General features: G+C 42.5%; 1 protein-coding gene across 1 annotated transcript in view; it reads right to left on the bottom strand.

Moving 5' to 3' along the window:
* LOC103592481 (hydrocephalus-inducing protein homolog) overlaps nt 1-20,594 on the bottom strand; it is a 66,508-nt gene that overhangs the window by 31,786 nt on the left and 14,128 nt on the right. The window contains exons 4-8 of the mRNA XM_008575222.1: nt 12,304-12,487; nt 9,480-9,621; nt 8,553-8,715; nt 8,137-8,326; nt 5,911-6,038 (exon numbers count right to left, since the gene is read on the bottom strand). Coding sequence (XP_008573444.1) covers nt 5,911-6,038; nt 8,137-8,326; nt 8,553-8,715; nt 9,480-9,621; nt 12,304-12,487 — 807 coding nt within the window. The remainder of the gene's footprint in view (nt 1-5,910; nt 6,039-8,136; nt 8,327-8,552; nt 8,716-9,479; nt 9,622-12,303; nt 12,488-20,594) is intronic.

Below are 20,594 nucleotides of genomic sequence, written 5' to 3'. Positions count from 1 at the left end.
TATCTATTAGTAGTTAAAAACAATCCTACAGAGGAAACACGAAGCACAGATGCTCCACTGTTGAATTTTACCAAACAATTAAGACAGAAAAGAAGAGGTTAAAAAGATAGTAAGATAATACCATGAGCTGCTTTATGCCAATAAATTTGGATATATGATAAAATGGATACTTTTAAAGAAACCATGAGAGATCAAATTGACTCTGAAAGTAGAAGAAAACCTGAATAAACCTTTAATCCTAAAACAAATTCATCCAATAATGTAATGTGTAACCTAACCACATGATTTGATTAAAGAAGAAAAACAAATATGATCATATCAATGGATGCAGAAAAATCATTTGATATAATTCAATACCCACAAGTGAGAAATCTGTACAAAACACTTAAAAAAAAAACACCCCAAAACCCCAAACAAACAAAACCAACAAAAAAACCCATGTGTCTGAAAGCACTGGAGAGCCATAAAGGCAGTAATTAGTTGCAGGCTGAGATCTGGGAGAGGAGGAAATACAGAGAGGAAGGTGCAGCAGTTTGGGCTGCTTTTCCTTCAAGGGCATTTGTTGCTGAAAGTGTGGCTGAGAAGCTGAACAAAGCTTTTATAGACTCATAGGGCTGGGGTTTAAAAATTAGACTTCGAGCCTGCCGAGAAAAAGAGGTCCCAGTAAATGCTCTAGCCTCTGGGTTAGAACTCTGAAAGGCTCTGTCTTCGGAGTAAGGGTCGACCAGAAATAGCCTAGCTCTGCCAGGGACTGAAGCTCAGTCTTAAATGATCTCATCCTTATTGAATTATTGAATTGACTTCTAGCACGCCTAGCCTAGCTGTCTGCCAGAATCAAACAGTGATTCTCTCTGGAGGGAGATAACATTATCCAGAGCCTCAAATTATTTCTACAGTTTTTCCTGTTCAATATCTGGCCCTCAATAAAAACGTGGCACCCCAGGAGACAAGACCATGTGATCATAAACCAAGAGTGAATGACAGACAGAACAGACTGCTGGGGATCCACGTATTGGCTCTATCAGACAAGGACTTCAAAAAATTGTTTAATATGTTGAGAGAATTAAAAGACAAGATTAAGAATTTTGAGGAGAACGAGAAAAGAATGAATGGCTTTCCAATGCAATAACAAAATTAAGAACTGAAAGGAAGATTAGACTTCACTGAAGAAAAACAGTGAACTAGGCAATACGTCAGAAGAAAACATACAGTGTGAAGCAGGGAGAGATAAAAGTTTGTGAAAGAGAAAAAGCATGAGACAAGTGACATACTGTGAAAAGTTTGCAAAAAGGCCTAGCACATGTATGATTGACATCCTGGAGGGAAAGGAGAGAAAGAGCAGAGGGGAAGTAATTTTGAGGAGTTAATAGCTAATGGTTTCTGTGTCACAGATTCAAGAATCATATAAACCCCAAGCAGGATAAAATATAAAGAAAACCACACGTAGGCAAATTATAGTAAATGGTTGAACAAAGAGACAGTATCTTAAAGATGTAGAGACATCTTAAAGACAGAAAGAAACACCTTACAAGCAGTTAGAGAAAAGAGAGAGACTAACACTGGAGGAACACAGTAATGCTGACAGCTGATGTCTCCACAACGACATGGAAGGCAAAGATGGAAAAATGTTATCCAAGTGCTGACGGAAAATGGCTGCCAACTTAGAGTCCTACCTAGAAAATACACCCTTCAAAAATTGAGGTAAATTAGAGACATCTAGGACAAACACAACCTGAGTAAATTTGTTGCAAAGAACCTGCACTAAAAAACCAAAAAAACAAAAAACAAAAAACACCCAAGAGTGTTCTTTAGGCAAAAGAAAAATGAGACTCAATGAAAACTCAGAGTTGCAGGAAGGAATTCAGAGTGCTGAGAAGGGTGCTGATGCAGGTAAATATAAACGCGTATTGGTTGTTTTCATCAATAACAATGATGAAAGTGTGGCTGAAAAATATGTACTGAGAAGTAAAATACATGTATCCATTAGCATGTAAGTTAGAAGGGGGTAAATATGGTAAAATTGTTCTAAGACTTTTACATGTTCGACAGAACATATTTAAGGTACTGGTTGAAGAAAATGAAATAATTTCTATTCTGTTCACACACTATTTAATCAAGTGATTACATATATCAAAATTTCTGCTAGATGTTCAAGTGTACGTTAATAAATAACACTAATAGCCAATGCAAAATAAACCATTTATCCAAAATATAGGCATAGAGTTAAATCTTTTTTTTTTTTTGAAGGATAATGTTTGGGAGGAAATTTGCTTTTATGGATCTGAAGTAAGAAATTACAGCTAGAAAGACTTATTTGAGGCAGGAAGGCAAATTGAGATGGACAGAATTGGGTTTAAGGTTGAGTGGGGGAATAGGCAAAAAAACGTTTGGACAGAAAAGAGAAAAGGTTAAGAGAAGAGACAAGGACAACAACCAATGCGAGGCTTTCTTCTTCTACGGTGAGAAACCATCATTTATGTGTTTAAAACAGGGTTAGGTTTAGTTGAAGTGTGCTGTTGGCAAAAAAACGTTTGGACAGAAAAGAGAAAAGGTTAAGAGAAGAGACAAGGACAACAACCAATGCGAGGCTTTCTTCTTCTATGGTGAGAAACCATCATTTATGTGTTTAAAACAGGGTTAGGTTTAGTTGAAGTGTGCTGTTGGAGTGGTTTAGATTTCTGTAAACAAAAACTCTTTTAACACATAACAGACTTTTTTAAGAGACAGGGAAGGTTGGAGCAGGAAGGAAACTGAGAAATCATCTAGTTCTTAGACAAGGAAACATTGGCCCAGAGGGAGAAGGACAAATTCAAAGCCACACAGCTAGTTAAGGAGTAGAAATCAGATTAGTCCTTGAGTTTCTGGACTGATACATGTATTTATTACTCCCTGTCCTATCCCCCATTGTAGTGGGCATCTGTGATATTTTTTTCTTGTCAACATCCTTTTATTTCCTATCCTCTATGCTTGCTCTACGTGACACCTCTTACTCAAGGAGTGAGCAGGTGATTTAGAACTGACCACTCACAGAATGGTATTCTCCTGGCCATGGTGACTGGTTCAGAGAAAGCATGTGACACAACTTGGGACAAGAGTGAAAACCAGCACTGTGGTCTACATGTTGTTTTAATGAAGCACTCCTTTCCAGCTGGATTTGGATCTGGGAGAATGTAAGCTGGAACTTTCAGAGGCTCTCACTTTGAGGTGTCAGTCAGAGAGTAGAACCAACACAGGTGAGCCAAGAACTCTAGATGGGGGCTTATTTAGTTCTGGTGTGCAGTAATGAACAACCAACAAATCGAGTGTCCCACACATAGCAGCTATAGACTGAATAAAATAGAAAAATACCTGAGAGTTCTTGAAACTGAACAAATTAGTAAGTTTTTGGAATAGTGTTGAAACCTGTAGCAAGACACTGGCATGGGGTGTCTCCCTCCCCCTTTTTTGTGGATTTACATTGAAGATAGTCATGGCAGTGGTAGTGGCTGGTGGCTAAAACTGTAATAAAAAAACCCACTGACTTTGATTCTGGAGGAGCCAGGGAAAGAAGTCTTGGGACAGCCAGGGTCTCCAGAGAATGAAGGGAGAACCCCAGAAAGTAAGCAGCCGGAGAAGAGGAACCCTAATTCTGTGTATAAAAAACCTAAATCTCTGGCTGACCCCTGAACCATGTATGTGTGGGGCAAACTGAAAGCAGTTTGTAACTAAGGTTTAAAGAACTGAACTGATACATGCCCAGAGCAAATACAAAAGTATTAAACTTCCAACCAAGTTTAACTGTCTGCTAAGCTGAAAGTATCAACATTCTTCAAAGAAACATAACACAATACAGAGTTTATACAACATAATATTCAAAATGTCCAGGATATTATACAAAAATCCTTGACGTAGCAGAGTCAGAAAAATATTACAAATTCTCAAAGGAAAAAACAATTAATAGATACCAACCCTGAGATGACTGTGATGGAGGAGTTGTCAGATAATAACTTTATGCAGCTATTATAACTATGCTCAAGTGAGGTAAAGGAAAATACAAATACGATAAATCAAAAGAAAGAACATCTAAGCAGAGAAATAGAAAATTTTAAGAAGAACCAAGTGGAAATTTTAGAAGTGAAAAATATAGTATCTGAAATAAGAACTCTGGATGGATCAAACCTCAAGCTATGATTTTTAACTTATGTGAGCCAATAAATCTTTATTTTATTTTATTTTTATTTTTTTAGTTAATGCAGTGTAAATTGGGCTTTATTTCCTGCAACTCAAATATTCCTGACTATCTATCCACATGAGACTGTGCTAATATTGGCTGCTGGGTGGTTGCCTAGAGCCTTGCCACTCTGAGTGCGTTCCAAGAGTCCGGAGGATGGGTGTGGTGTGGAAGCTGTTAGAAATGCGTACTCCCAGGCCCCAGCCCAGCCCTGCAGAATCAGAATCTGCATTTTAACAAGATCCCAGGTGATCTGTGTGCATATTAAGATTTGAGAAGCTGATATAGAGAAAATCAGACTCACCAGTAGATTTGGCTTTACAGGATAAATAGTTAAAAGAGATAAAAGGAAATTAGATAAAAGGAAATCTGATTAGAAATGTAAAAAACTGTCCGAAAAAGAAAAATGTATTCACATATGATGCAAATATTTTTGCTTGCCTCTTTGCCAGGCACCATTCACCAGTGATCATAACAGACAAAAGCTTCCCTCAGCCTTCCTGGAGCTTATATTTTGTAGGGGTGGGTGAGGAAACAAAAATACGTCAAAATATATGGCCTGCTAGATGGTGATGAGTGCTAAGGAGAGAAATAAAGCAGGGAAAGAGGATAAAAAGTATTTTGTTTTATTTTTGCTTTTGTTTTATTCAATTTTAAGTGGAATGGCCAGGGAAGGCCTCTCTGAGATATTTGCATAAAATCCTGAAGATGCCAAATAGCCAATAAACATGTTAAACAAACAAAAAAAAAGGGCTACATCACTAACAATTCAAGAAATGCAAATCCAAATAATAAAAATAATCAATTGTTCATTCATGTAATTAGCAAGGATTACAAAGAATGCTAAAACCCATTAGGTGGGGGTAAAAGGCACACTTTTGAACTAGGGAAGCATAAAGTGAAAGAACAATCTTTTCAGGACAGTGGCATTAAGCAATACATGTCAAAAAACGTGAAAGTTTGCATACCTTAAAACCCAGGAATTGCATCTTTAGAAATGTATCCTAAGGACATAACCATGAATGTGTGCAAGGATTCAGCTATAAGCAAGACACTTTTGGTCTCATCACTATGATTTCCTTCCAAAGATATTAAGCTTATTTTGTAATAACACAGAAAAGCAGAAAAATACACTTTTTGCTTCTGCAAACTGCTCACTCTTCCTATGCCATTTCCAGAACCAGGAGAAGGCCAGGGGTTCTGATGGTGGGATTAGCACTTAGCTACACAGCAGCACAAAGAGGGGTGAGACTGCTGGAACCAGAGGTAAGGAGGAGAGCCCTTGTGTGGGATGGGTTTGAGAATGATTTAGGAGCTGGAGTCTCGCACCAGGGGTCACTGACTGGTGGGTTATGGGGTGAGGGTGCAGAAGGTGGCAGCCTCAAGGTTGACTGCCAGGATTTGGGCTTGGGAGCTGGGCGGGGGTTGGAGAGAAATACAAGGTGAGGAAGAGGTTTGGGGGAGAAGACGGCATAGATGTTGAGCTCAGTGTGGGACTTGTTGGGTTTTGAGTGTCTGAGGAACAGTTTGAAGGACGTGTCATGTGACATGGATGGGCATGTGGGGTTGAGGTCTAGGATGACTAGGGGCCTGAGAGGTGGCATTGAGGCCCAGGGAAAGGAGCGCATGCTTCGGAGCTGGATGAATGCGTCCTGCCTCTGCCCCCTTCTGGCCACGGGACCTCAGACGCGTTGCTTAACTGCGCTGAGCCTCAGTTTCCTCATCTCTAAGATGATGGTGATTATAATAGGAGCACCTGCCTTCGGGGGTGTTGTGAAGACTGGAGGTAGATGGTGATGAGACCTATTCAAAGTGCCTGGCAGGGAATGTCACATAGCAGGAACTCAGTAAACTGTAGCTGTCAGTTGTCAAAAAAGTTTGTTTAGCTGTTTTTCCTTTGTTGCCTGCCTTCCTCTCTATCCACTTTTGGGCTGACTCTCTGGATGCCCTGCGCTTCCCTTTGGAACTTGCAAAGCTCTTCCTGAATCACTCTCCTGCCCCCATCCCATTAGGTGTGACCAGTAGATAGCAAGGAGGTCATGTGTGGGATAGGGCCATCCTTAGACAAAAGGCCAAATAAGAAGAGAAGATGGCTGAGGCTGGAACCTGCAGGATGACAAGGATCAAAGGAGGTGGGGTCCAAAAGGAGCCAGAGAAAGGAAGAAAGCCAGCCAGAAAGATGGGGTCAGGACACTGAGCGGGAAGAGAGTTCAAAGGAGAGTACGGCCACCAGGGTAGATCTCACAGAGGAGGAAGTCGAGCAAGCCAAGGACTGAACCATGCACGTTGGATCTGGAAACGGAGAGGCTGGAGCCTTTGATTCGAGAGAGTGGTGGAGACAGAAGTCAGGGGAGAAAAGGTCAGAGCATGCATGGGAGGTGAGGAGGTAGAGCCTGCAAGTGGGGACGATTCTTGGAAGTTTTTGATTAAGAAGGGAAGGAGAGAGAAATAGGTTGCTAGTTAGGGGCCACCAGGGTTGGAGGCTTCTTTTTTCTTTAAAGGTGGGTAATTCTTGAGCATGAGAATGTCTTAAAAGCAAGAGGCCGGTGAGAAGAGAGATGGAAGCCAGTGCAGAGAGAGGGAACTCAATGGTGCTGAAGCCCCAAGAGCTGGAACAGCCCTTTTGATGAGGAAGCCGGGAAGTCTTCAGTCCTTCCCTTTCACCTCGGCATCTAGTTTCAGCAGGGATTTTTTTTTTTTTAAAAGGTAGAGTGTTTGCCGTCCAAGCAACTGCATTAGTCCAAGAAGAGTCTCAAGAAGTACCCCCCAGGGAATGTGATTGACTGTGTTTTGTGCTAAGCTCAAACGATACAAAACCTTGTCCCCAAATAGACGACAGTGAGATAGCCCCTACCACCCCTGCCCAAGGTCAACAAGGCACATGAAGGTACTTGCCCTGTACCCGGTAGTGGGGACGTAGGGAAGTGCTCAAGTCACAGCAAGTTGAGCTGAGTAAAACAGGGGAGATGCACATGCTCTCACTTAATAGTTTCCAACAGATTCTAGCTGGAGACCCTGACGGTAAAGTCAATGGGCAGAATTTGAGGTTAACTGGCTCCAAATACTCCTTCATTTAATGGTGAATGAAATATTGTCCTCGAAAAGCTAGGTTGGGAAGGTAACTCTGCATAGATTATCCTGAACTTGTTCCAAAGAAGGAACTGACTTTTTAAATTGCCAAAAGAATGACTGTAACACACGTTACTCAGTCTCCCTCCTGGCTTCATGAACAAAATCCCACAGGAGAGGTAGGCATCGGTCCCTGTAATTCTCTCTTGGGCTCCCCCTTCTGTTCTCAGCCTGAGAGGTCATGTGCTTCCTTTGGGTCAGCAGCATCAAGCATTTCAAACCTGTGCCCAGTTCTGTGTGCTCAGAGCCTGCTCCTTCCCGAGTTCTACCAGATGGAACCCTGGACCCTGGTTCCTCTGCCCTTATGTCCCTCTGGCTGCTGCCACTGTCTGTCACTCATCTTCTTGGTCCAGTCTGCACCTAGTCCGGGAGCCTGGCCTTAGAAGCCTCCTTGGCACTCACGGTGCTGGAATAGCTGCTGGCCACATGAGCTAGCTGCACCCTTCGGCCATGATCACCATCCTGGAGGCTGCTCTAGCTATTCTGCCCTTCCTGTGCCACTGTGGGCAGGGATGTGACTGCTTTCTGGCTGCTGCCACTGTCTGTCACTCATCTTCTTGGTCCAGTCTGCACCTAGTCCGGGAGCCTGGCCTTAGCAGCCTCCTTGGCACTCACGGTGCTGGAATAGCTGCTGGCCACATGAGCTAGCTGCACCCTTCGGCCATGATCACCACCCTGGAGGCTGCTCTAGCTATTCTGCCCTTCCTGTGCCACTGTGGGCAGGGATGTGACTGCTAAGCATGAAAGGCTGACACACTGCTGGCACTTGCCTAGCAGATAAGCTTATACTGGCGCACCTTCCTTGACTGTTGTCAAGGCTATATGCTCCTGACTGAACACACGGGCTTCATCTACTTTGAGGCTTACTGGAGGCATGTTTACAGTGGCCTGCTTAGCAGCATCCAGCACCTGCAGGGGGCAGTGGTCAGACATAACTGGGTGAGGTCCTGGAACTGCGACTTCATTTCTCTGAACCTCACGGGGTGGCTGGGATGCCAAAATGACATGATTATGTAACGCACAAGCATGGCACTTGGTGTACAATCAGTGTCCAACAAATGCTGGTCCCTTTCCTCCTACCTCCTGCCCACCACAAAACCCAAATGTGTGCGGGTCCATTTTCTGGAGGGGCAATGGCTGGGTCGATAGGCTATTTACAGCGGCTGACCCCTCTGCTTCTGTCCCTTGTTAAGCAGTAAGTGAGGGCTGCTACCTGCTTGCTTGCTGTTTGAGATTTCTTCAGGGGGGGCTCCTCCTTTACTGGAACCTGCTTTGGTTTTCTGATCTTCCGTTTCAGTTCATCTTCTTCCTTCTGTCGCTCAAGCTCCTGCTGTAGCTTCTTTTCTTGCATCTCCTTTGCCAGCCTCTCCAGCTCCCTTCATCAAACCAGGAAGAGAGAACAGAGATCAGGGCCCTCCTGCCCAGGCCTCTCGTCTGCCTGGGACTGCCAGGTGGAGGGACAGTGAGCAAAGCTTTCTTGGGCATAAAAAGAAAGAAAGAACAAAAGAAAGCTGGGTAAATAGGAAGGAAGGAAGGAAGAAAGGAGAAGGAAAGGAGGAAAGAAAGAATGAATGGTCTTTTAGCAAAACTCACTGAAACTCAACTAGGAGGAATTATCAATCCATCTGCATTTCTATTCCAATCTCCTTTCATAGGAGAGTGAGGCAAGGGCAGGGTAGGAGGAGAAATGGCCAAGCTCTGGGGAGAAACTGCCACGCCCATGTCAAAGGAGAGGACCCTGGGCCACCAGCTGTGGTCCCCTAAGCACAGAGGCTGATAAGCCACACCCAAGGTGCACTTGTCAGGGGAGCCAACAGGGACCTCAGGACAGCACAGGGGCCAGAAGCCCCTCACCCAGGGCCAGCCATGACATCACAGAAGCTCCCCTTAGTCCCAAATGACCCCCAGTGAGAAGGAAGTGGAGGAGAGTGGAAGAGACCCTGAAAGGCTGCAGCACCCAGTGCCCTGGATGGGCAAGACATGCTTTCCTGCTCCCAGCAGGCATCTTCCAGGGTCTTCTGTGGCTACCGTTGCTCTTCTGGAAGATGAGCAGAGCGGAGAGCACGCCAGGCCAGCCCTGTTCTCCGAGGGAGCTTCCCCCTGAGGATGGCTTCCGCTCTGGCCAGCCCGTGGTTCTGACCTCTTCTTCCTTTCCTGGAGCGCCTGCTGGACCTCCCGATCGAAAATGTGTTTCTCCTCTTCCGTCAAGGCAGCATATTCTTCCTCGTCCATATTTTGGAGACGCTCTTTCTCTTTCTCAAGAGCTTCCCTGCGTTTGCATTCTATGGGGGAAACCAAGACAGGAAGGTGAGAAAAAGCCCTCAGCAGCTTAGCTCCCAGCTGGAGCAGGCCGAGGAGGGTCCGTGACAGTGGGAGGTGGCTGGTGTGGTGGCTGGCACACCTAATCTGTGGTGGGATTCCCTTCTTCACCGTCCCAAATGTGGGCTCCATCTGTGGTCAGCTGAATAGTGGCCCCTAAAGATGCCCATGTCCTAATGCTCGGAACCTGTGACTATGTTGCCTTCCAAGGCAGAGGGAGTTTGCAGATGTGACCTTGAAATAGGAAGCTTATCCTGAATTATCTGGGTAGGCCCAATCTAATCACTAGGGTCCTTATAAGAGGGAAGCAGGAGAGTCAGAGTCAGAGAAGGTGACAGTGGGAGCAGAGGGAGCTGTGACAGTGCATGCAGAGGTCAGAGGGCTGCAAGGAAGGGGCCATGAGCCAAGGACTGCAGGTGGCCTCTAGAAGCTGGGAAAGGCAAGGGAAAAGATTCTCCCCTATGGTCTCCAAAGGAACACAGCCCTGCTAACACTGGGATTTTAGGACTTTTGACCTCAGAACTGTAAGATAAATTTGTTTTAAGTCACCAAGTTTGTGGTTGCTATGGTCTGACTGTGTGCATTCCCCCCCAAATCATACATTGAAACCTAATCCCCAATGTGATAGTATTAAAAGGTAGGGACTTTAAGAGGTGATTAGGTCATGGGGTGGAGCCCTCATGAATGGGATCCGTGTCCTTATAAAAAGAGGCCCAAGGAAGCTTGTGTGCCTCTCCTGCAGGTGAGGAGTCAGCGAGAAGGCTCAGATTCCTTCTATGACCAGAAGATGGCCCTCACCAGACACCGAATCTGCTGGCACCTTGATCTTGGACTTCTTAGTCTCCAGGACTATAAGAAATAAAATTCTGTTGTTTATAAGCCACCCAGTCTTTGACACTTTGTTATAGCTGCCAGAACAGACTAAGACAGTGTTAATTTGTCACAGTAGTGACAGGAAACTAATATACCACCCATCAACTTTACCCATTATGTATGCCACCAAAGTGCTCAGACTGACAGAGCCATTTGCAAACCAAGGGGAGTCCCTTCCACACCCCGTGGATTTCAGGTCCAGGCATGTGGTTCATACTCAGGACAAAGGTACCTGGCTTCTTTGTCACGCTTTCCTAGCACAGCATTCTCACCTCACATCCTTGCAAGTTTGAGCTTTGGACTCAGAGACCTACACTTGAGTTCTTTGCCACTTATCAAGGAATAATAACACAGAAGAGTAATGATTTCTTCCTCTTAAGCAATCACATGAAGCATTTAGCCTAGTACCTGGCACCTTCATAACTGTTTAATGGGCAGTCAATTTTAATATAATAATATTACAGCAGGATGCCTTAGGGCTTTTTCAGTTGCAGGGGAGAGGAGCCCACAATGTAACCACAAGAAATCTTAATCCAAAGTTAACTGAGAAAATGAAAAGTGATAATTTCTTTCAAACTGATCATTATGAAAAAAGGAGCTTTCCAGAAAACTAGGAAGCTGGAGTTGGAATACTGCTGTGGGATGTCTGGTCATTGTTTCTGATTTTTCTCTGGGTGAGAATATAAGGAAACACACTTTGAGTCTGTTCAAGAACTAAGAGAGACAGTGTTTATAAATATTTCCTTAGTTAGAAAACCACTATAATTTGTGTAGATTGTGTCAGAAGAGAGAGGCAAACCCAAGTGAGAAGGGGAAGTCACGCGGCCGGAGCTGAGGCTTCACAATGTCACCAGTCAGTGGCTGTCCCCAAACTTATCCCCCATGAGCCAAGATTTGTTGAGTCTGCTTCTGACTTAATTGGACAATTGAGCTGATATTGTTCTCTCTCACTCACTCTCTCTCTCTCTCTCTCTGTCTATAGCTATTTTTTAATCAAATCTTTCAATTATAGAAATTTTGTCCCAGGCCATTGGTGCAATGACAGAAAAAGCAAAGGTTTTGGGGTTACACAGAACTGGTTCTCCTGCTAATTTACAATGTGAACTTACACAAGTCTTTTGCTAGCTCTCAGCATCATTTCCCTCATTTGTACAATGGAGACATAATCTTCATAGGATTATTGTGGCAATTAAATGACCCAAAGTGTAGAAAGTGTCTGCTCCAGTGCCAGGTGCACAGAAGGCAAAGGTGTAGAAGTTGTTTTGCAAAATGTATCAGCATCTCTACAGGAAATGCACAGTTGGCTTAAACAAAACCAACAAGCAAATCAGCCGTCTGGGTCAGGATGGGGACCCATGAGGTGTTCTCCTCAGGCCAGTTGTAAGTACAGAAAAGACGAAGGGATGTGGTGTGACATGAGGGGAAGAGGAATGTGTCTGATGTCGGAGGAGCTGGGTTCTGCCTTTGTTACATGAGGGTACTCCAAAAAGTTTATGGAAAAGTGGAACCAAAAGACAAATCTTCCCATGAACTTTCTCAAGATCCCACGTACAACCTCTCAACAGGCTGCTAATGTTTCAGCTCCCTCTGAGAAACAGGAACTCCTCACAGGGCAGAGGTGAGGCGCCAGTGGGATGGCACCTGTAAACGTTTCATTTAAGCCCAGTGGATGATCACATTAGGAAACCAACCGTTTTGAAAAGCCTGACCCCCTGTTTAAAGGAAAGACCTGTTAGGGCTTGAGGACAGCCCAGGAAGGGATGGGGCCTTGCCTTCTTGCTCCTTTTTGGCCTTCTCCTGGGCCTTCATGGCTGCGTAGTCTTGGGCCATGTTGACAGCGTATATGTGCTCGCGGTTGCCGATGGCTTTCAGCAGGCAGAGCAGGGCGGCAGCTGCGTTCCGAGCAAAGAGTGTGTCCAGGCCATCAAACACCACTCCACGGAAGCAGTCACTCAGCTGAAAGCAGAAAGAGCACAGGCAGTCACCACGGCCACCTATGAGATCACTTGCTGTCTACGGAGGACGCTGTTCTTTGATTGGTGCTTTTACTGGTGTTTCAGCGAGTTCTGCAGACCTATGGGGCCCTGACAAAAACACCATTAAACTGCCCTTCTGCTTGCTCAATCCAAGGTATCATAACAAAATAAAAGAGAGGGATAAAAATATCTAATCAGCCACAGATGGTCTTTATTGTACATATTTGTAGAGTCGAGGATTTATTCTGTCTGTATGGAAATAAAAGAAAAAAACAAAATGTTCAAGTGAGGGTCTGGGAAGATCCACGAGGCACAGGAAAAGAAGATGGGAAGGGAAGATGTTCCCATGCACAGAATCACAGGCTGCAAGAGCAGCGTGGTGGGTGGGCCATTCGCATCTTTCTTAGTGGTCAGGGGTGTAATGACTTTGGTAAAACTGACCATGGAAAAACAGGCTCTGCTGCACTGCAGCGTTACTCAAAGTGCGGCCCACAGATCGGCCACTGATCATTACCAGTTTTTGATGAGACAAGACGCTTGTGTCAGAACATAAATATCACTAAACACACTGTTTAGTTCAGCTGGCTTTTTTCTTTTTCTTTTTAATTTGTAGCAAGACTTCCCCGACACCCCACCACCAAATCTAGATTTGTTTCTTTAGAAAAGTGTTCAATTTTCATACAGTTTAAAAGATGACACTTGTAAATTACATGACTGCTATTTTGCAAAATTTACTCTGAAACCAAGTCAGTGGTGTACTGGTGTGTGTCAAAGGTCTATTGTTGAAGGTACACAAAAGTTTTTGTTTTTGGTCCCCTAGAGTCACCTGGTAACCCAGTTCAATGCTTAAACAATTCATTATGAGATATTTAAAGGCTTCAGAATCTGTATCTACACATTACTACTTCCCTCACAAAATATGTACCTTAAGGGCCTGTACATAGTTCAATAAATATTCCTGGATTTGGCTTTTATTAGACCTTTGTTCTGTTCAAGGATGGCAAATCTTTCATCCCTAGGCTGTTTGTTACCACACACAGTCCATGTCCACAGCTATGCATGATTCAGTCTCGATTTGCAAACTTCAATCATTTAAGTGTATTTATTTCCACTCTCTCATTCACAAAGGAAGTGAGACATGTATTTTTATATTCATAATCTCTCACTTAGAAATATAACCCAGATACCACCTCATCATATTTCTTGGGAAGACCTTTATCCAAATAAGTTACAATAATATTTTAAATTTTATCAATAAAAATAAACAAAACTAACAAGCTTAGTAGCCACTTTGTATTTACAGGGGGATCAAAGAGATTTTTTAAAAAATCTTTAAAAAAAAAATTCATTTATTTATTATTATTAGTTTTTTGCATTCTAAGATGCTGTGGAGCAGTTGGGGGAAGGGAGAGATAGGATGTGAGGAGGAGGAAGGAGGGGGAGGCGTGGTGGAGGCCTGTGGCATCCCCCCTCATTCTGGCAGGGGGCTTCTGGTGGTGGCTTGGAGCCTGGATGTAGACGTTGGTGGGGTGTGGCTGAGGCCCTAAGCATCCAACCCCTGGCTCTGGAGCCCAGGGAGCTTCTAGTAGTGGCTCGGTTGTTGTCTCTGGGCTGGACGTGGATGTTAGGAAGGCATGGCTGGGGCCCTCAGCCCCCTACCACTCTGGTTTGGGAGCCCAGGGCACCTCTGGTGGCAGCCTAGTGGTGGTTTCTGGGCTGGATGCAGACACTGGGGTAACATGGCTGAGACCCTTGGCCCCTGACACCCCAGCTTGGGAGCCCAGGGGGCTTCCAGTCCTTCTAGGTTTTTTTTTTTTTCCTTTTTTCCTTTTTAACTGACCAGTAACGGGATCGCAACCCTCGGTGTCGCACCCGGACCGGGGACCGGCAACGGTATCGCAACCCTTGGTGTTGCTCCCGCACCGTGCTCAGCCAGTGAGTGGGAACCGGTCTCCACATGGGATCCGAACCCTCAGTGGGAGCGCTGCTGTGCTCCCAAGCAGTGCACTCTCCAGTGCGCCACCAGGCTGGCCCGAGTCCTTCTAGGTTTTAAAGGTGTTTTTTGGTGATGTTAGAACTTTACTGGTTAATATCAGAACTTTGTCTCTGATCTGTGGGTTTTTTGTGTTTTCTTTCATTTTTGTGTTGGATTATTAGCTACTCCCACCACTTATACTCTGCACTGGAACTAATTTGTTGTCCTTTGCTTACTTCTAAAATGGGGGAACTTCCTGTGGGGACCAGCACTTGAGCCCTGTGGTTGAGTTAAATTGCTGCTTTGCTGCTGATTCTGTGGGGAAGGCTTTTTGTGCAGCTCAGATTTTAATTGTTGGCCTTTCAGGAACTTTAATTGTTGGCCTTTAGGGTCTTGTGAGGTCTGTTACACCTGGGTTGTGTGGAAATTCTGGTCTAGGCCTGAGTCTTTTCAGCGAACTGCACTCCCTGCAGATCTATACTTCTGACAAGTCTCCACTGAGTGATCCTGTGCTGACTGGGGGGCAGATCAGCTGTCCATGCTGTGCCCCATTGTTCCCCCAGTGGGCCCATCTCCCCCACTGCCTGGACTCCAAACATTTCCCATGGGATGGGCTACGAGCAAGTCCTTTGTGATGGCTCACCGCCTCTGGGTGGCTCCTTTTTCCCATTGTCTGTGGCCCCTCATTCCTACGTGGGTCCATGGGAACCCAGTCAGTGGTCTTGATGGCCTGGGGGCCACCAAGGCCCTTTTCTCCACTACAGCCTCCAAGCAACTTCATATGAAGGGAAAAGCAGTGGCTTTTGTCAGCTCTTGCTCTGTGTGCTCACCAGGGTCAACCTTGAAGTGGCTGGGGCTTGAAACAGACATATCAATCCTTTCTTTCTCTCATCATGGCTTCTCCTGCCTTCATGAACTCCGTAGGTCTCTCCTCCTCTTCCCCTGAGCTCTAGTGACCCCAGCTTGGCTGTTGTTGCTTTTTAATAGTTATAAATTGGTTGATTGTGGGAGAGAGTGACACTGGTTACTGTCTCTTCTGCCGTCTTGATCAGAAGTTGAGATATTTTTGAACAAAGATTTTGATACACAGTTATCTAGTCTTGCTCAAAACCCAGATTGCTCTTGTTTGTAAACTGATCCCAAAATGTCTAGTGATGTGCTGGCATGCCGGTAAACTGGATCTCTGGCAGGGGAAAAAACCTCTGATTTATAGGATTTGCCAATTTCTGTGGTGCAAACACTCCCACCACTGACAACTGATAGATGTTTTTGTTGAAGTTGTTTCATCAAAAGAATATTTACATGTGAATCTCTAAACCCACATACACACCCCCACCATTCTACACAAATGTACATACTGTGATTCCTCCTCTTACTTCTCAAAGGGGTGTGAGAGGAACAGTTTGTTTCCTAGGGAATGACATAGACAGGACAGCTTCTTTATAAGACTGACAGAACTGGGGAGACAGAACGCTATCTCAGGTAACTCTGATCTTCCAACTCTTATCTATTGTAAATAGAGCTGCAATAAACATGGGGGTGCAGGTATCCCTTCGACATGATGATTTCCATTCCTTTGGGTACACACGCAGCAGTGGGATTTCTGGATTGTATGGTAGTTTTGTCTGTAGTTGTTTGAGGAAACTCCATACTGTTTTCCATAATGGCTGCACTAATTTATGATCCCACCAATAGTGTAGGAGGGTTCCCCTTTCTCTACATCCTCACCAGAATTTGTTATTCTTTGTCTTTTTAATAATGGTCAGTCTAACTGGTGTGAAATGACATCTCAATGTGGTTTTGATTTGCATTTCCCTGGTGATTAGCAATGTTGAGCATTTTTTCATGTGACTTTTGGCCATTCATATATCTTCCTTTGAAAAATGCCTACTCAGCCCCTTTGCCCAATTTTTGATCAGGTTACTTGTTTTTTTACTGTTAACTTATTTGAATTCCTTGTATATTCTGGATAGTAATCCCTTGTCAGATGCATAGTTTGCAAATATTTTCTCCCATTCTGTAGGTTGTATTTTCACTTTGTTAATTGTTTCTTTTGCTGTGCAGAAGCTTTTTAGCTTGATGTAATCCCATTTATTTTTCCTTTTGTCACTTGTACTTTTAGGGTCTCATTCATATAGTCTTTGCCCAGTCCTACTTCCTGAAGTTTCCCCCATGCTTTCTTTTAGCAGTTTTATAGTTTCCAGTCTTGTATTTAAGTCCTTAATCCATTTTGAGTTGATTTTGTTATATGGTGAGAGGTATGGGTCTAGTTTCATTCTTCTACATATGGATGTCCACTTTCCCCAGCACTGTTTATTGAAGAGGCAGCCTTTTCCCCAATGCTAAACTTATTGCCTTTGTCAAAGATCAGTTGGCTGTAAATATATTGGTTGATTCTGGGTTCTCTATTCTGTTCTCTGTTTCATTGGTCTGAGTGTCTGTTTTTACACCAGTACCATGGTATTTTGGTTACTATAGCTTTGTAGTATAATGTGAAGTCAGGTAGTAAGTACTATGCCTCTATCTTTGTTTTTCTTTGCTCAGGATTGCTTTGGCTCTTTGGGGTCTTTTGTTGTTCCATAAAATGTTAGGATTGTTCTTTCTTTTTCTGTGAAGAATGCTATTGGTATTTTGATGGGGATTACATTGAATCTGTAGATTGCTTTGAGTAGTGTGGACATTTTCACAATGTTTATTCTTTCAATCCAAGAGCATGGACTGTCTTTCCATCTTCTTGTGTCCTCTTTAATGTCTTTCAGCAGTGATTTGTAGTTCTCATTGTAGAGATCTTCCACCCACTTGGTTAAATTGATTCTTAGGTATTTTATTTTCTTGGTGACCACTGTAAATGGGATTGCTTTCTTGATTTCTTTTTCTGCTAGTTCGTTATTGTAGTACACAAATGCTACTGATTTTTGTGTGTTGATTTTGTATCCTGCAACTCAACTGAAATTGTTTATAAGCTCTAAGAGTTTCTTTGGTAGAGTCTTTAGATTTTTCTATATATAGGGCCATGTCGCCTGCAAACAGGGCCAGTTTGATTTCATCTTTTCCAATCTAGATGCCCTTTATATCTTTCTCTTGCCTGATTGCTCTGGCGAGTACTTCAAGCACTTTGTTAAACAGGAGTGCTTAGAGTGGGCATCCTTGTCTTGTTACTGTTCAGGATGATATTGGTGGTGAGTTTGTCATATATAGCTTTTATCATGTTGGGATACTTTCCTTCTATACCTAATTTGTTTAGAATCTTTATCATGAAGGGATGTTGAATTTTGTCAAATGCTTTTTCTGCATCTATTGAGATAATTATATGATTTTTGTCCTTGATTTTGTTGATGTGGTGTATCACATTTAGTTACGTGTGTATGTTGAACCATCTTAGCATCCCTAGGATGAATCCCACTTGATCATGGTCTATAATTTTTTTGATGTATTGTTGTATTCTGATTGCTAATATTTTGTTGAGGATTTTTGTGTCTATGTTCATCAAAGATAGTGGCCTATAGTTTTCTTTTTTCATTGTATCTTTGTCTGGTTTTGGTATCAGGGTGAGGCTGGCCTAATAGAATGAGTTCAGGAGAATGGCCTCTTTTTGAATTTTTTTGAAATAGTTTGAAGAGAATTGGTATTAATTCTTCTTTAAAGCTTCAGTAGAATTTATTAGTAAAGCTATTCAGTCCTGGGCTTTTCTTTGTTGGAGACTGCTGATTACCGCTTCAGTCTTGTTGCTTGTTACTGGTCTGTTCAGCTTTTCCATTTCTTCTCAGTTCAGTTTTGGTAGTTTGTATGTGTCCAGAAATTTATGCATTTCCTTCAGGTTTTCAAATTTGTTGGTGTACTGTTGTTTATAATAGTCTCTATCTTTGTATTTCTGTGGAATTGGTTGTAATATCTCCTTTTTAATTTCTGATTTTTGATATTTAGGTCTCCTTTCTTTTTTTTGGTTAACCTAGCTAATGGTTTGTCTATTTTGTTTACCTTCTCAAAAACATCAACTTTTAATTTCATTGATCTTTTGTATCATTTTTTGGATCTCTATTTCATTTAGTTCTGCTCTGATCTTAATTATTTCTTTCCATCTACTAATTTTGGGATTGGATTTTTCTTGTTTTTCAGGTTCTTTAAGGTGTTACATTAGGTTGTTTATTTGAGATCTTTCTATTTTTTTGATATATGCATTTATTGCAAAAAACTTCCCTGTTAGTATCCCACAGGGTTTGGTATGATGTGTCTTTATTTTCAGCAGTTTCAAGAACTTTTTGATATCCTGTTTAACTTCTTCTTTGGCACATAGGTTGTTCAGGATCATGTCATTCAATTTCCATGTATTTATATAGTTTCCAGAGTTTTGCTTGTTATTGATTTCTAGTTTTAATCTGTTGCGGTCTGAAAAGGTACTTGAAATGATTTCAATTTTTAAAAATTTGTTGAGACTTGATTTGTGACCTAACATGTGGTCTATCTTGGAGAATGTTCCATGTATTGATGATAAGAATGTATATACTGTAGTCATCAGATGAAATGTTCTGTAGAATCTGCCAGGTCCAATTTGTCTACAGTGTAGTTTACATCCTGTGTTTCCCTGTTGATTTGTTGCCTAGATGATCTGTTCAGTGCTGACAGAGGGATGTTCAGGTCCCCAACTATTATTGTATTGGGGTCTATTTCTTTCTTTAGTTCTAATAGTGTTTACTTTGTATATCTGGGTGCTCCAGTGTAGGGTGCATATATATTTACGACTGTTATGTCTTCTTGCTGGATAGAGCCCTCTGTCATTATACAGTGACCTTCTTTGTCTCTTTTTATGGTTTTTGGTTAAAGTCTATTTTACCTATTATAAGAATAGCTACTCCTGCTTGTTTTTGGTTTCCATTTGCATGGTATAACTTTTTCCATTCCTTTGCTGTTAATCTGTGTGTGTCTTTACAGGTAAGGTGAGTCTCTTGAAGCTAGCATATAGTTGGGTGTAGCTTTTTAATCCAATCACTCAGTCTGTCAGTCTGTGTCTTTTGAGTGGGGAGTTTAATCCCTTTACATTTAGGGTTGTTATTGAAAGGCATTGTCTTACTCCTGGCATTTTATTTATTTTCATTTGGATGTTTTAAATATTTTGTGTTCCTTTCTTCCTCTTTTATTGTTTTTCTTTGATGTTTGTCAGTTTTTTGAGACGGTAAGGTTTAGTTCCCTTCTCTTTCTCATTTGCATTTTTGTTCTACCAGTGGGTTTTGTTCTTTATCGTGTATTCATGGTAGCAATTATTGTTTTTTGGATTTCAGATGCAGGACTCCCTTGAAGATTTCTTGAAGGTCTGGTCATGTGGTGGTGAACTCCTGTTGTTTTTGTTTGGGGAATATACTATTTCTCCTTCATTTCTGAATGATAGCCCTGCTGGGTATAGTATTCTTGGTGGCACTTTTTTTGTTTGTTTTTAATATTTTGAATATAGCATCCCATTTTCCTTTCGCTTGTAGTTTCTGTTGAGAAGTCTGCTGTTAGTCTCATGGGGGTTCTCTTATAGGTGACTTGAGGCTTTTCTCTTGCTGCCTTTAGGATTCTCTCTTTGTTTTTGAATTTTGCCTGTTTGACTATAATGTATCTTGGAGAGGATCATTATGGATTATATCTGGGTATCTTTGAGCCTCCTGGATCTGAAGATCTGTGTATCTCCCTATACCTGGGAAGTTTTCCCTTATCATTTCATTGAATAGGTTTTCAATACCTTTTCCTTTCTCCTCCCATTCTGGAACACCCATGATTTGGATGCTTGTGCCCTTAAGGTTGTCTGCTAGCTCTCTTAGATTTTCTTCATTTTTTAAAATTCTTTTTTCCTTTTTTTTGTCTGCCTGGGATATTTTTTCTTGTTTCATTGTGTTGTCTAACTGAGTCTTCTAATATCTCATTTAGTTTCCTTAAGATTGTTGTTCAGAATTTCTTTTCACTCATTTGAAGAGTTTCCTGCTTGATGGGGTGTGTTACTTGAGAATTACTGTATTCCTTTGTTGGTGTCATATTTTCTTGTTTCTTTCTTTCTTTCTTTCTTTCTTTCTTTCTTTCTTTCTTTCTTTCTTTCTTTCTTTCTTTCTTTCTTTCTTTCTTTCTTTCTTTCTTTCTT

The sequence above is a fragment of the Galeopterus variegatus genome, unplaced genomic scaffold (assembly GCF_000696425.1).
Source record: "Galeopterus variegatus unplaced genomic scaffold, G_variegatus-3.0.2 Scaffold1157, whole genome shotgun sequence".
Taxonomy (NCBI): domain Eukaryota; kingdom Metazoa; phylum Chordata; class Mammalia; order Dermoptera; family Cynocephalidae; genus Galeopterus; species Galeopterus variegatus.
The sequence above is the reverse complement of the archived record's forward strand: the minus strand, read 5'-3'. Positions and strand labels throughout refer to the sequence as shown.